The sequence below is a fragment of the Columba livia genome, chromosome 4 (genome assembly GCF_036013475.1).
Source record: "Columba livia isolate bColLiv1 breed racing homer chromosome 4, bColLiv1.pat.W.v2, whole genome shotgun sequence".
Lineage (NCBI taxonomy): Eukaryota > Metazoa > Chordata > Aves > Columbiformes > Columbidae > Columba > Columba livia.
The window spans coordinates 71850398-71864944 of NC_088605.1; the positions used below are offsets into that span (position 1 = coordinate 71850398).

General features: G+C 42.6%; 1 protein-coding gene across 9 annotated transcripts in view; it reads left to right on the top strand.

Annotated features, from left to right (window-relative positions):
- LEF1 (lymphoid enhancer binding factor 1) overlaps positions 1 to 14547 on the top strand; it is a 68009-nt gene that overhangs the window by 45443 nt on the left and 8019 nt on the right. For 5 of the 9 annotated variants that reach the window (XM_065062774.1, XM_065062770.1, XM_065062773.1 and 2 more), the window contains 5 exons: positions 1761 to 1883; positions 2539 to 2701; positions 5243 to 5350; positions 9184 to 9232; positions 9894 to 9934. In XM_065062774.1, the coding sequence (XP_064918846.1) occupies positions 1761 to 1883; positions 2539 to 2701; positions 5243 to 5350; positions 9184 to 9232; positions 9894 to 9928 (478 nt within the window). In that variant the 3' untranslated portion in view covers positions 9929 to 9934. The remainder of the gene's footprint in view (positions 1 to 1760; positions 1884 to 2538; positions 2702 to 5242; positions 5351 to 9183; positions 9233 to 9893; positions 9935 to 14547) is intronic. The other 4 variants (XM_065062772.1, XM_065062768.1, XM_065062771.1 and 1 more) reach the window with 1 other exon arrangement.

Consider the following 14547-nt stretch of genomic DNA (forward strand, 5'->3'; position numbering starts at 1 on the left):
GGTCTGCCTTTGCTTGCTTTTCAGTCAGCTAAAACTTTATGTATATATTTTTATTTAATATATTTGTGCATATACAGTTTGCCTGGATCCCACACTGGTCTCATTCAGCATGTTCTTGGCAGTTTCTGAAGTGTTGCAATCAGGAGCACCACTGAATCGTCAACAACTGATTGAGCTATTTAATTTGAAATAAGTCGTTAGTTCATTTCTAGATGCAACATATAGTGTGCATCCGTGGGTTTTGCTCATGCAAGTATGCAGCCAGGTGGAATGTCACTCTAGTCTGCGTTCTCTAGTTCTAATTTCATTGTTGGTAATTAGTCTTGAATCATTTAGGTTTCACTCCATGTGGAAACTTGCTCATAAGTAGGTATTTCATAGCCCAAAGCCACTAATGGCAAGGGATGCCAGCACAGGGTGTTTGTACTGGTGTGTGAATCAGGCACTGTGTCTTTATGTCTAAGTGCAAGCAAGCAATGCTAACTGAGACTTGGCCATGACACACTCCAGACCTTCTCTCCTCTGCTTTTGCACTCTACAGACAGCTTCTGCGTCCTGTGCTTGGTGTACACGAGGTTGAAATACCCCATTCTTGGGCTTTTTTTTGTGTGACCTGTAGAAGACACATCCTCTTGCATGGGGACTTAAGATGGGCCACTTGATAAGTGGTGGGTCCTCTTGCCTCTGTTTGTGTGGGCTGTCACTATCCCTCCACTTCTTTACAGGGCAACGATAAGCATGCGCCTGTCAGGGTGATTGGGAAGAAAACCAATCCTTTCTCCATAATGGAATGACCCGATTTGGTTACAGGGCTTTGTGTTTGCTTTATATTGATGGCATGAAGGAAAAGTGCAAGGTGACATGGGAATGGAGAAAGGAGAGGCTGGATGTGGTCCCTTAACCAGTACTCATTCAGCACAGCTTTGGAGCATGATCTTGCTTTTGCTCTTAGTGGTACTTTCCACCAGCTCAAAAGAAAGCATGCAGGTTTTCTGCTGTGCTTGAGCTTGCAATGCTCAGCACCTTCAAGATCCATCCTTGAGGATGACATGGGTCAGTAGGGTGGGATGATTGAGTTAGTGGTACTTCTAGTTTTCTTTGCCATTTTCCTTCTTGTACACAGAAAAGGAAGATTTATTTAGGACAAAAATATCTGCCTCTCTCCTCCCCTTCTTCCAGGATGCAGGATTTTTAAAATTTACTTTTCTTTTAAGCATTTGAGGGAAGCATAGTGAGTTTAGATGCTAAAGACTTGTAGCTTAAGTACCTTGGAAAGTAAGAGATTCCTTAGAGAGCCACCAGGGACTTCTTGAAAAGACTCTTCTTTTATTTGTTTCTGCATGGCAGTTCCCTCCTTTGCATTGGCTGGTGGTGGATATTTTACGAATGTTTATATCTTGGCGTGGAAATACGGTTTTTGGTTAAGAAATGTGTATTTTCATTGCTAGTCAGTGCAACAGTACAACCATTAAATGTTTCTCGTGTGCATTGCTGAAACAGTTTGCCTAAAAGGTAATAAAATAATTCATTTACAACCCAAATTTTCAATGATTTGTTTGTCTGTTTGTTTGCTTGATTTTCTTGAATAAATGGGCTACAATACACAAATCTTAGCCAAATATTTTTCATGCACTCTTAAAGAATTGTCTTCCGTTGCAAGCTCTGTAGCGTTTGCATTCTTGGGGCATCCGGCTGCGGTCATACATGTTTGATGCCTGTCTTCAGCAGGGTTACAGGCCTTCCTTTGTTTTCTCTTTTAGGTTTTCACATCACATGATTCCTGGTCCTCCGGGCCCTCACACAACTGGAATCCCTCACCCAGCTATTGTAACACCTCAAGTAAAACAAGAACATCCGCACAACGACAGTGAGCTAATGCATGTGTGAGTCTGCCTTTCTGCACTAGCCTTTGATGTATAAGTATTTGAGAACTAAATCTATCTGAAGAAGAGTCAAGGAGGTTAGAAACAAAAAAAAGTGCCTTTCGTGACCTTTTTGAATTTTAGTTCTTCTCCTATAACTAAACTGATCAGCAACAGTCATTTCATTCAGATGTGATCGTGGACCTGTCTACCTGTGGATGCTCCTTGAGTGTGAGCTCACAAGCTTCTACCAGAAAAGTCTTAACTGCAAGATCTACTGGTAAAAAGCAGCCTTTTTGCTGAGTACTTGAAGGCAAAAGGCCTAAGAAAGAAATGGATGAGGAGCTATCCTCCTGCCTGGAGCAGTGGTCTTGTAGGGTACCACGGGTAGCCTTTCAAAAAGAGAATCGAGGCAAGTGATTAATTTGGAGCAGATTCACAGATCAAATGTTATTTGCTAGAGAATGTCAACCTGACACCCCCCTGAGTATTAAATTAAGTCAGTTCTCTGAAAAGATATAAGAGTGAATATGACTGCTGAAATTCTCATTCTTACTACTTAAATGCTACTGTAACCACAGGTTGGTAATTTTCCATTGGGCTTTTTTAGGCTGAAGGTAAATAGATGCTTTTTTTTTTCCTCCTCCTCCTTTCCCTTTCCCCCACCACGTTTTAGGAAGCCTCAGCACGAACAGAGAAAAGAACAAGAGCCAAAAAGACCTCATATTAAGAAACCTCTGAATGCTTTCATGTTGTACATGAAAGAAATGAGAGCGAACGTCGTAGCAGAGTGTACTCTGAAAGAAAGCGCAGCTATCAACCAGATTCTTGGCAGAAGGGTATGTACAGGAGGGGCTGTGTGTACTCGCATGTGCTGCTAATTTGTGTGCGTTTCCCTTTAGTTGGGTGTGATGGTTCACTTTCTGCTTGAGGTCATAACTAATGTGCAACTATCAAATTAGCTATAGAAGATAAAAAATGCAACTAAAAATAAAAGCAGTAGCTTGATTTTCTTTTTTTCAGCATTAGCAACGCCGTCAAATTGGTGCCTGTTCCACTCATGTTATGGTGTTGGCACCTCAGGCATGAAATATCCTCATTCACACATGGTAGGAACACGCAGATCACCCTCTGGGTCCTTCCTTAGGCTGATGTCTATCAGAGCAAGGGGGATCATTCGAAGATGAACACTGGATGCCAGTGGAGATGGAACTCAAAAGTGAATATAACGTGGTACAGTTGTAAAGTAGGTAGGTTAGGTGGGACGTATGGAGGTCATTTAGTCCAACACCTGCTCAAAGAGGTCTGGTTACATCAGGTTGCTCAGGGACTTGTTCAGTCAAATTTTCAATGTCTCTAAAGTCAACAAGTACTGACGATCCCAGTACACGTCCCAGAGCCTTGCTGAGAGACGCTTCTGTGGCGCTGTAGGATGTTTTATTCTTTCCATGCTCCGAAGAAAAAATATGCAGACCAACCCACAATTACAAAGTGCATGTTCACTGTCAGTGGTATTCTTCCAAGGGAAAGAGGTAAATGCCTGTTTTGCTCTTGACTGTCCCAAAAATGAGAAAAGGAATGACTTTTGTATCAACCCAAGTTTGAGTAGAGATTATTCAAATCCCTTTGCTCAGTGAACCCCTCCTCTTGGCCACTAAGGCAGTACTGAGCGGCACTGCAGCTCTCTGAAAATCCTGTGCTTTTGACATGGGAACTCAGTAAGTGACCTTAACTGCTACTTCTCTGTTACAGTTTGAAGACTTGCCCCCCCAGCCCAAACAAAGCAGAAGTCTGCTGGTACTCATCCTGATTCCTGCAGCCTTCTGCCTTCTATCTGATGTTGTTACCTCCTGTTAAAGGACATCTCAGTTCTTGCCTTTTCCATTGTTTTATGCAATTCTCTAGGATTATGTTTTACTTCTCACTCTCTCAATAATCAATCTGAGTTGGCCTGAATGAGGGCAGTGGCATATATTATATCCATTTTGATAATGAATCAAGCCTCAGTGCTCCATTGCCTGCTTTATCCACGCCTTGCACTCTTGCTTTCCAAGTCACTGTTCTCCATGCAAGTATCTCAAATTCCACTTTTACTGTGGTACAGACAATTCATGAGTTATCCAGTATGATTGCTTGGAGATTAATTATTATCAACTGCTTTGTGTTCAATCGTCCTGGTTGACGTTACCCTGTGCCACTCTGGGACAGGAGCCACCTCTTTCCTCAAGAGCTGATGCTGTGGGTGCTGCTGGGCTCTCTGATGCCGCGGCACAGTGTTCACTGCCTTCCAGCTTTGGAACGCACATGTGGAGGCTGAGAGCTGCAAACGGGCTGAACTGCTGCGCTCGCAGTAACACATCCAACTTGCCAAGACAAGACAGACAAGCGCTTTAGTTCACGTCTCCTGACATGTAACAAAATGACATATTAAATCATACAAATGTGATGTGATCTGAAACCCTAGTTCTCTTTCACTAGTGTCTTAATGATTTTGTGTGTGTATACACATATATGTATTTTTTTAGTATCTTCTCCATGGCCCCCATGCACGTTCTCAAAGTAAAACAAGACAATGTGAAATGCTGCAGCAGCAGAATCTGATTCTAAATAAAAGGCCTTTACCTTTTTTGTTTCAGGTCTATGATAGGTGTTTCAACAAGAACAAAATGATTAGATACTGATGTAGCTGGCGCCTATTCAAATGTGAAGGCTTTTTTTGCTTTGGTTTGTTTTTTTAAAGTACATAAAAGCAGGAAGTTAATCCCTGCTTGGCTATAGGGGTCAACTCATGTGACATGGAAGACTATAGTTCTGTGGTTTCTGTATCTTAGAAACTTTTTGCAGTTGCCATTTTCTTCTATTACAAAAAGAAGAAATCGGAAAGGAGGTACCTTTAAGCTCAATACTTAGAGGTTGAACTCGGAGCAGGAGCCCAGAAAGCCCTCTGTGTGAAATCCTGCGTGTAGCTGCTGCTTAAATACAGGAGAGCCAGCCCTTCTCTGGTGGGGAGCTCACTGCCCTTTAAAAGCAGCACAGAACCTTTCAGATTTATGAAGAGCTAAAAGGTGCTTTTTGGTTGTTTGGGGTTTGTTTGTTTGTTTGTTTTTAAAGTAGTATTGGGAGAGCGTGGTTCTGTGAGCAGATTATTTGGTGAGCCCCGTTTCCATAAATGATTTTTGTCTTGCTCAAGGCACTTGGCAGTTGCAGAGCTGACAACTGCCTGGAAGCTCATTAATAAACACGGGTGCTTGTAATTGCTAATGAATTTCATTTTTGTAGTGGGGAAGGACTAAATCAAAGTCACAGAAACACTTGCTCATGTCATCCATTGCATAGGTGTGAGCTATTTCCTAGCCCAACGCTGTTTGTTTTGTTTGCAGTGGCATGCTCTCTCCCGTGAAGAACAAGCGAAATATTATGAACTAGCTCGTAAAGAAAGGCAGCTACACATGCAGCTTTATCCAGGCTGGTCCGCAAGAGACAACTATGTAAGTCACTCACTTAAAGGATCTTTTTTTAAATTAACTTCCTTTACTTTTACATTTAAGCCTTATATTTGTTTGCACTTCAAGCATCCAGAAAACGTTGAAATTTTGTTGTTGTTGAGATGCTGCTTACCAAGGTCACAGTTTTTGAGGGGAAAAAGTTAACATGGATTTTTTGTTTTCTAAGACAATGGCCAGTACTGTCTGAAAGCTTATGCTCTACTGTACAGCTATGAGTTTTGCATCATTTTCTATTGATCACTTACTATCCAGAAATCTTGTTTGGACCTGAGCAAAGGAGGGGTATGTTCCAGGAGAGTCGAGAGCCATGGGGTCTTAACGAAGACTGAATTTAAGCTGAAAGCAATTCAGAATAATTAGTCTCTGAAATAAAGCCTGCGAAATGTGTATAAGTAAACTTCTTGACAGATTCTGCTTTTTGGTGGAGCTAGGAAGTTTTCCTACAATTACTGTTATTCGGTTATTAAATATCATACAAGTATTACTAGCACATTGCGCGGCTTGCACTGCACAATTAAACTGTTGTGCTTATAATGAGCTGTCAGTGCTGTTTTATGTTACATTATGAAACTTGTGATCCTGAGGGACTGAACTGAGCCTGAGACCCGTGTTCCTCTCCGTCCCCCCATCAGCTGTGGTGTTATTTCCTGTGATAGGATGTATATGTGCTATATCTGCCTCAGTTTCCCATCTGTATCAGGTGGACAGTGGGATTTTTCTACTTCAGTGTTGTCTTGTGGACATTAAAGATTGAGGTACCTAAATACAGTGTTAACAGAAACTGTAGAAGTACCTGACCATTTCCAATCCAGCACAGCTACTGTTCAGCTTAAACAAAATCTTCCTTGTAAGCTAGAGTTAGGGAGATCTTTGGCACTCAAGGCTTTGACACAGAAACGTGATCGTGTTTGGAGCAAATGCCTTGGCCTTGCTGAGATCCATGCCCAGTTTTGTAAGCATAGACACTACCATAAGCCCTACCAGCTTGTTTCTGCCTGTTTTATACCGTCGCCTTTCCTAGCAGATGAGCTGTCATGACCTTACATAGGTAGGGTTTTGTTTTTCCAGTAACTAGACTGTGTCAACAGAGCTATCCTGAAACATACCGGGGAACAAATAGGGTGATATACTCCCAGAAACAAGGAGATTTCAATTGTCGTGAACTTGATGGAAAATCAACCCAATTTGGAGCCTGGTCAGCTCATGTTTATTGGACATCAGTCTTCAAGGTTGTCCTGTGATGCTCACCCATGTTGACTTTGAGAACATCGACTACTGCCATACAGCAGAAGCAGTGGGCCTGCAGTTTCTTAAATGCCTCGATAGACATTCGGAGTGTGTAAGGTGGCACGTATGAATTCTCTCTTTGATGTGCTTCCAACCTACATCCTGTGTGACAGTATAGCTCTGACATACGCCAGTCCTATATGTTACAACGGAGAACTCTACTAGCTTCCTCTTGCAGGCCTCCTCGCTGCCTCGCTAGGAACGCACATTTGTTGCAGTGGTGGCGAGGTGATTGTAGTAGGTGACAGTTATCACTGAAACCTTTTCAGGTATATATCATCTTTATTTTTTTTTTCTTTTCCTTCTTTTCATGTTTTGTAACTTGAGCAGTCAAGCAATGAAATTGTATTCATTTAGCACAGATATTACTACAATATTTTGAGAGTTGGAAGTCACTTAGGGGTGACTCTTTTGTTTCACATGGCTGAATTTCACAGAACAGCACAATTGAAAAATACATACTACTTGGTGTTAAGTCTTTGAGTTAGGCTTGACTGGTTATTCAGGATCTCATGAGTTTCAAGAAAATGTTAAGCATCACTAGTCAACTGTTGACAGTATCTCTGTGCTTTTTATTATGTTTTTGTTACTGACACCCAAAGTAGTCCTGCAAAGTTGTGTGATAGTCTCAAGAAGCACAGCATTTCCATAAAGTGATGGTGTCTGTGTGTGCTGGAGCTGTCAGAAACTCCCTCATTTGGGAATGCTGACAACTAGTTTTCAGCCCAGTCTTTTCCTTCTGTTCTTCTGCTTCTGGTATCTCATAGACAGACCTTAGATTAGATCAGCTTTCAGTATGTTTTAGCACTTGAAGTCAGCCGGCCACAGAGAATAAAACATGATTTTAATGCTAACATCTGCACTAAGGCACTTGCCTCTGTGAAGAAATATTGCCTTGGCGCCTAAAGGATAAAGCATGTGGCTGTTTCTCAGAGCCCTTGAAATCCGCTTTCCAACTTCTAGTCTGGGTCCCATCTTTGAGGGCTCACTCACAAGGCATTGCCCAGCCCTGTTGCCAGCCTCAGGATAAATAAGGACAGGAGCTTAAGAGTAAGGCAGGCCCAGACTGTCAGAGCAGACTGGACAGATTCTTTAAAATATACATGGATATGACTTTTTAGGGTGTTTTTTTTTTTTAGAGCAAACAAAAAAGCTCTGGCTGACAACACACAACAATAAAGCCAAGTCACATGGAGCAATACCAAAATGGTGATTAGGGTGATGCAAGATCACAGAATCACAGAATGTCAGGGATTGGAAGGGACCTCAAAAGCTCATCCAGTCCAATCCCCCCACCGGAGCAGGAACACCCAGATGAGGTTACACAGGAAGGTGTCCAGGCGGGTTTGAATGTCTCCAGAGAAGGAGACTCCACAACCTCCTTGGACAGCCTGGGCCAGGCTCTGTCACCCTCACTGAGAAGAAGTTTCTTCTCAAATTTAAATGGAACCTCCTGTGTTCCAGTTTGTATCCATTGCCCCTTGTCTTGTTGTCACCAAGAAGAGCCTGGCTCCATCCTCATGACACTCACCCTTTACATATTTATAAACATTAATGAGGTCACCCCTCCGTCCCCTCTTCTCCAGACTAAAAAGCCCCAGCTCCCTCAGCCTTTCCTCACACGGGAGATGCTCCATTCCTTTAATCATCTTTGTTGCCCTGCGCCTGACCCTCTCCAGCAGTTCCCTGTCCTGGAACTGAGGGGCCAGAACTGGACACAATATTCCAGATACGGTCTCACCAGGGCAGAGCAGAGAGATGATCGAGGTTCAAAATTGTGGGTCTAAACTGACCTTTTGTTTCCTGAAAGACTCTGTGAACCAGGAGCTCTGGCCTTTTCCGTAGATGGGGTGCAGGGGAAGGCTGAGCGTGTGGGCTGGCACAGCTGCTGCCACTGTGGTGTGGTGAAGAGACCATTTCTGTCCTGCACCTTGGCCACGTTCAGGGTGCTCCGCTGTACCGCAGAGACGTGCTCATTGCACAGCACGTTCTCAGGGCACAGCCGTATGAGACTTGGCTTTTGTTAAGGTACAAGCGTTATCAGAGCAGTTTTAGTTGGCTGGTTTGCACCCCAGGGACAAGCCATGGTTGTCCTAGGTATTTTCAACACCCTGTCTGGTGTTGCTATGTATGACAGGGTAAGTATCTGGATGTGTGAAGAGTTCTTGTAAGAGCCATAAATTATGATATCAAAGTATGTGTCATCAGATTATTAAGCGTGAGAAGTCTTTTAGATGCTTGCGGCTGCCAGTGTTTGTTGAAAAACTGCCAGGAATTGTAATTCCATGTGGATATAAAAATGTGTATTGCTTCTGTGCATATTCCTCCGTAGATGCTGAGAGCAAACTTTGTTACCATTGAAACAGTTGGATGTGGGTTAGAAAAGGTTTTGGTTAACCTGAAATCAATTGTTATTTTCCTAACCGCTTCTCAGTGTCCAGATGGTGCTTGTTCCATGCTGTGAGGTGGGGGAGTGACCAAAAAAGTTCTGTGTGTGTAATGATATGGTAACATTTCCTATTTTTCAGGGGAAGAAAAAGAAGAGGAAGAGAGAAAAGTTGCAGGAATCAGCATCAGGTAGGTCACGACCAACTCTTACTCACTTACCTGTCACCTCAGGTGTATTTTAGAAGCCAGGGCTTGCGCTATTTAGCTTTCCTCTAACACTCGCTTCTGATGGATGTTTTAAGATACTTCACTTTGAATGCAAGCTTGTGAAAACACACACAGTACGTGTCTCCTTTCCCTCACGCCCTTCCATGCAGCGGTCCTGGCGGCATCAACATCTTTGGCTGAACTTCTGCATTGCTGCAATCACCGTCCTGCTTTAGCTTTGCTTTTCTCATCAGTGTCGTATCATCCTTAGACTTTCAGCTATGTCTCAGATACTGTGTGGGATTATTGGACACTGGAAACTTTACACTGACCTTTTTGTAGCCACTGTGCTTTTTATCGCTGTGTTTTATGTTTCTGTGCACTCTAACAGCTGCCTATAGGTTGGCTAAAAGCATCAGTGAGGTGTCCTCTTTGCCTGTAAATTATACACAAAGAAACGCACTGTTTTCCCCAACAAAAATGGCTGGTATAAGAACCATAAAAAAACCAAACAAACCACAAACAAATAACAAAACCAAAAATGCACCAAAAAATCCATGTAACACTGTAGCGAGCAAACTTATTTGGAATGTGCAAAAACCTCTGTAACAGAAATTTGTTAAAGGAAAACAATTTTCTACAGGTACAGGCCCCAGAATGACAGCTGCCTACATCTGAAGCATGGTAAGAACATCTCTAAAGCTTTCCTGGTGATAAAACTGAATTGTAAAATAAGCTTTCTTATAAATTTTATGCTATAATATTAATTTAGCAAAAATGGCAGAAGCATCCTATCCTAAAGCTAATGTTACTTTGACTACTGATGGTTTTTATACCGGCTATCTATTAGGTGTTCACCATTTCACTTCTTAACCTTTTCAAATTGACCGTGTACCTCACTGAGTAGCTGCAAGTCTGCCTGTGAAGCACAGGGATGGGTTAATCCCATAGTGCAAACCTCCCAGCCCGCAGACTGCCACAGGAGCAGGTTAGACACTGGCTGCAGAGGACATTTTATATGCTGACATCTACAAGGTGCTAGCTGGGCATCACTTTCGAAAGGTTTATACACCTGTATACTAACAAAACATCCACCGAGAAGATGGGACTGTATTTGAGTTATATCACAAATTCCTCCCTCAACTGTACGGTGGTATTTCATGTGTATTTCATTTTTGTTGTTGTCCAGCGTGTTTTTTCTCTTCATATCATATCATCTGCATGGAAGGTGGAGTGACAAGTGCTTCCACATACCCAGTAACACCATTTAGGCTGCTTGTGCACACACACAGTGCCACAGGGAGCTCCTCCTTCCAGAGCGCTTGTGTTAGGAGGCTGCTCCTTCTCTTCCTCTCACTGGGATACATTTTCTAGTAGGAATGGCATTCATTTGACATAATAGTTGCTTCTACACTGTCTAATTAACCCAGACTGCTCCGGGGAGATCCCCAAGAATCCCAGGAACCATGCAAAAAATAACGCTTGCTAAACTCACTTACGCATTATAACAGAAATGGGCTGTTTGTCCCCTCTCCCCCTGACTTGTTTGGCCACAGAAAGCCCTTGGAGTGGCCAGCGAAGTGGCCTCCTGTTGGGTCTTCACTCTGCTGGGACCTTCAGCCAGGAAAAGCCAAGTTAAGCTGGTTCTGCGCAGTGTGTCAGCTGTCAGTCAGTCAGTGTGATCCAGGCATCTTCTGTAGCTATGCCATTATGCTGGTTATTTGTTGTGTTTGTGTTATGTTATGTTTTGGGGTTTTTTTTAGACTGAAGTGAAAAGGCAAAATGTGTGTTCTTTGTTTCTTTCTGCTAAAAAAAGATTTTGAGGCAAGCAGACAGTCTTGCCCTTCGCAATATGCCTGACTCGTGCTGATTTTACATGTGGATTGTAGCGTTGGGGTTCTGTAGCCTACACAGCAAATGAAGCTATAGAATCTCATTAATTACAGTAACTGCCATAAGTATTATACATATTAAAAAAAAAAAAGTCAAGTGCTTCAACCTTTAGTTTTATAATTGATATTTCAGCTTAGTTGCCCAGGTCCACGTTTGTTGAATTTTTCCCTTTGATGTTGACACAGTATGAGTAAGTAAAACACACAATGTTACCTGAATTGATGCAGAGAACTCAATTAGGATTGGAATACAACTAAGGTTCAAGTGACAGTTAAAAAATGGGCGATATTGGGTTTCTTGGATGCCTTACCATCTAAGGATGACTGCCTTGCCTACACTGAGCTACTTCTGTTGGAGTTTCTGCGTTTGCTTTTTTCATAGTACAGGATGAGTTGAAATCAAAGAGGAAGAATGTTCTGAGTATGTGGGGTTTCTCCCTTTCCCTTTTACCTCTATTCCTCTCCTTTCCTCCCCTCCTCTTAAACTCTGTAACAGTGTGGAACCTGCCAGTAATACCTATTTTGTGCAATTTATAACATGGAGTGTGAGAACAGGAGGTATCTTGTTCCACTGAAGGGGGAAAGTGCTGTAGACTCCATCTATGAGCATGCAGGCAGCCTCGCTGGATGTTGCGTGCCAAGGGAATGCTCTTTGCAGACGTACAGATGTGCTCTAGCTGGAAGTAAATGCACAGAATGATTTAGGGAACCCAAATCAGCTCGACTTCAGAGTAAACTTTTGAAGGTTAAGACTCTTGCCCTTTGCAAGCCTAATCCAAAGAATGTTTTGCCCACAAGCGTAATATCTTACCAGGCCCACAGCAGAGCTGTTGTAGTCTTTACTGGATGGAGATAATAAGCTTGGGAATGCCTTTTGGTGAGTGCCGCAAAGAGCTCTTGAAGACAGGAAAACACCAGCTTTCTGACTCGTGCGGATGGTGCAAGGAAGAGGGGGAAGGAGGGTGGGAGGTCTGGGAAGGAGACAAGCGTGCTGTTATCTGAGAAGAATCAGAAATGAGTAGGTGGCAAGACCAAAGAAAGAATCTGGAGATCAGCACAAAGGAGATCAGCCAGGGCTGTAATTACGGTGATGTAAGTGAGAAGGATGAAACGGTGGGCGGGTCGTGTGGTGGGATGTTCAGAGCAAAGTAACGGAAGAGACATGCAAACAGAAATTATTTAAGATACTGTGAAAGTTTTGGGTCGTGGGTTTGGGTTAGTTGGGTTTTTTTTGTGTGTGTCTGTGAACACTTGGGCACACAACTGATTTTTAAAGTAGACCTCTAACCTGCTTTTTGGCTTGAACATTACTGGAGTGCTGAAGTCAAGGTAGTACTGTTGAGTTGTTGTTCTTCTGGGGTTGTACACAGCAGCAAGCTCTTACAGCTTCACTGCACAGGATTTAGCTGAGTTCCACCATCCCGTCCAGGCTGCTGAATGGTCAGATTGTAAAACACTTTAGTATTAGTGTGCTTTTAGGAATAAGTTGACCTGCTCCAGTCTCTGCTAAATTACCCTGCAATACTCCAAAGCACGTGGCCATTCCTGAAGAGCTGTAGAACTGTCCCCAAGCAGGATTTTGTTTCCAGTTGACACAATGCTTGAAATGATTTTTATTTCTTGAAGCAGTAATTTGTATTTATCTGCTCCTTTTTAAATCAACTGAGAGTGGCATAAAACCTGATAACGCTAAAATGAGTTTAGGAGAGGCCAAGAGGGAAAGGGTAGTGAGGAAAGCTCAGCTTAAGGATTGTCTGTTGAGCACCTTTCAGAAAGGCGAGTGTTTTCTTGTTGCTTTAAGCACAACTTTCTAGAAGACTTGTAAATGGGAGCGATTGTGTGTCAGAAGTCGAGATTCCTAATTTCCTATATGATTTCTGGAAGGAAAAATTCTGATTTTTAGCATCTCAGGTGTACTTTTAAATCACCAAGGAAAGGGAAGAGTAGTAACAAAAATTCCTCCTGATTGTGCTGCAGTGTGGAAATAGTTAACTTCTTATGGCTTACGTATGGTAATTGCAAAATGCACATCATTGACACACAGCAAGATGCAGTTGGGAAGTCCTCAGACGCTATGTGATTTAACATTGTGTTTTGGCACATCTTGGTGGGCTAAAAAGAGTGATAGAGAAGCTTAATAGACATTTGAAAACCCATGAGAGAAGTGTATTTGTGGCTTGCAAAATTCCACGACAATTAGCATTTAGATTAGCAAAGCTTTCAAAAATGAGAAAACTTGACTAATACTGATTTACAATCAGGACTTAAAAGTATCAGATTAAGATTGTTTAACTTTAAACAATGAATTATCTATAATGTTTCAGACTTCCTCAATGAAAATCAGAGCCAAACTTTGGTGCAGATTTTCTGATAGTGTTGTAACAATTCATCTATGACTGGATTATCTCTTCCGTATTACTTAGAAATAAAATGGAGTGAGGTTATGAAAGCAGACTGTAAAGTGGACTGATCTACAGCCAGAATACTGTGGAAAAGAACTGTCTGATGACTGTGGTCATGGTTGACCATGGGTTTCTGGCCAGCATCCTAGGTAGGACATGCAAAGAGGATGTGGTACCTTGATTCCTGAGGCATGTGTTTTCTAACCTGGCTTGTCTGGCGCCCTTGAAATTGCTGCTGGAGTAGCTGAAAATGAAACAAGCACTCCACCCCTTCCCATAGCCCTTGACTGCTCAGAAGCTTTAAACGGAGCCTGAAGGATTTGCACGGAAGGTAGTGAGTGTGAGAATTTGTGGCGATGATGGTGCAGAGACGTGTCCTTGTTTGCTTTAAAATTATGTGTCTTGCGTGACCCATGTTTTGCCCATGAACGGTGGCCTTCAGCATAGGCAAGTGGGGCAGAATGAACAGAAGAGAATTTTCTGGATCGAAACATTTATATTATTGAACTCTTCGGTTAAATTCAGGCTTTTTCAGGTAGGCGTAGACATTTCCAAAAACAAGAGGTACAGCCCTCAGACACATCCCCTCCTGTAACTTAATTCTGACGTGATGTTGATCTTGGGGGATGAAAGAGAGAAAACTGCCTCTTTTTCAGGCTCTCTGACATCAAGAAAAGCGTCAAAGAGCAAATGAAGAAGAAACGCCGGCTCCCATTGAGGCATCAGGTACCAATGGGCACTGACACTGCTGGGAGAGATGTGGGGGAGCAGAGCTCCCCATTTTCCTTGACCAGCCTGGTGGAGGAGCCTTTGTGAGGGAGAGGGAGTGTAACAAAGCTATTTTGGGTGCAATCAGAGACTACGAGAGGGATAAGGGTAAGTCAGGGTAGGGCCAAGCATAGGTTGTCTAAATAAAGGAAACCGAGCAGAACACTTTCAGCTAGACAAATCAGCGTAGACATGGGATTGGAGAAACGGGAGACATTTTTTTGAAGTATTTAAA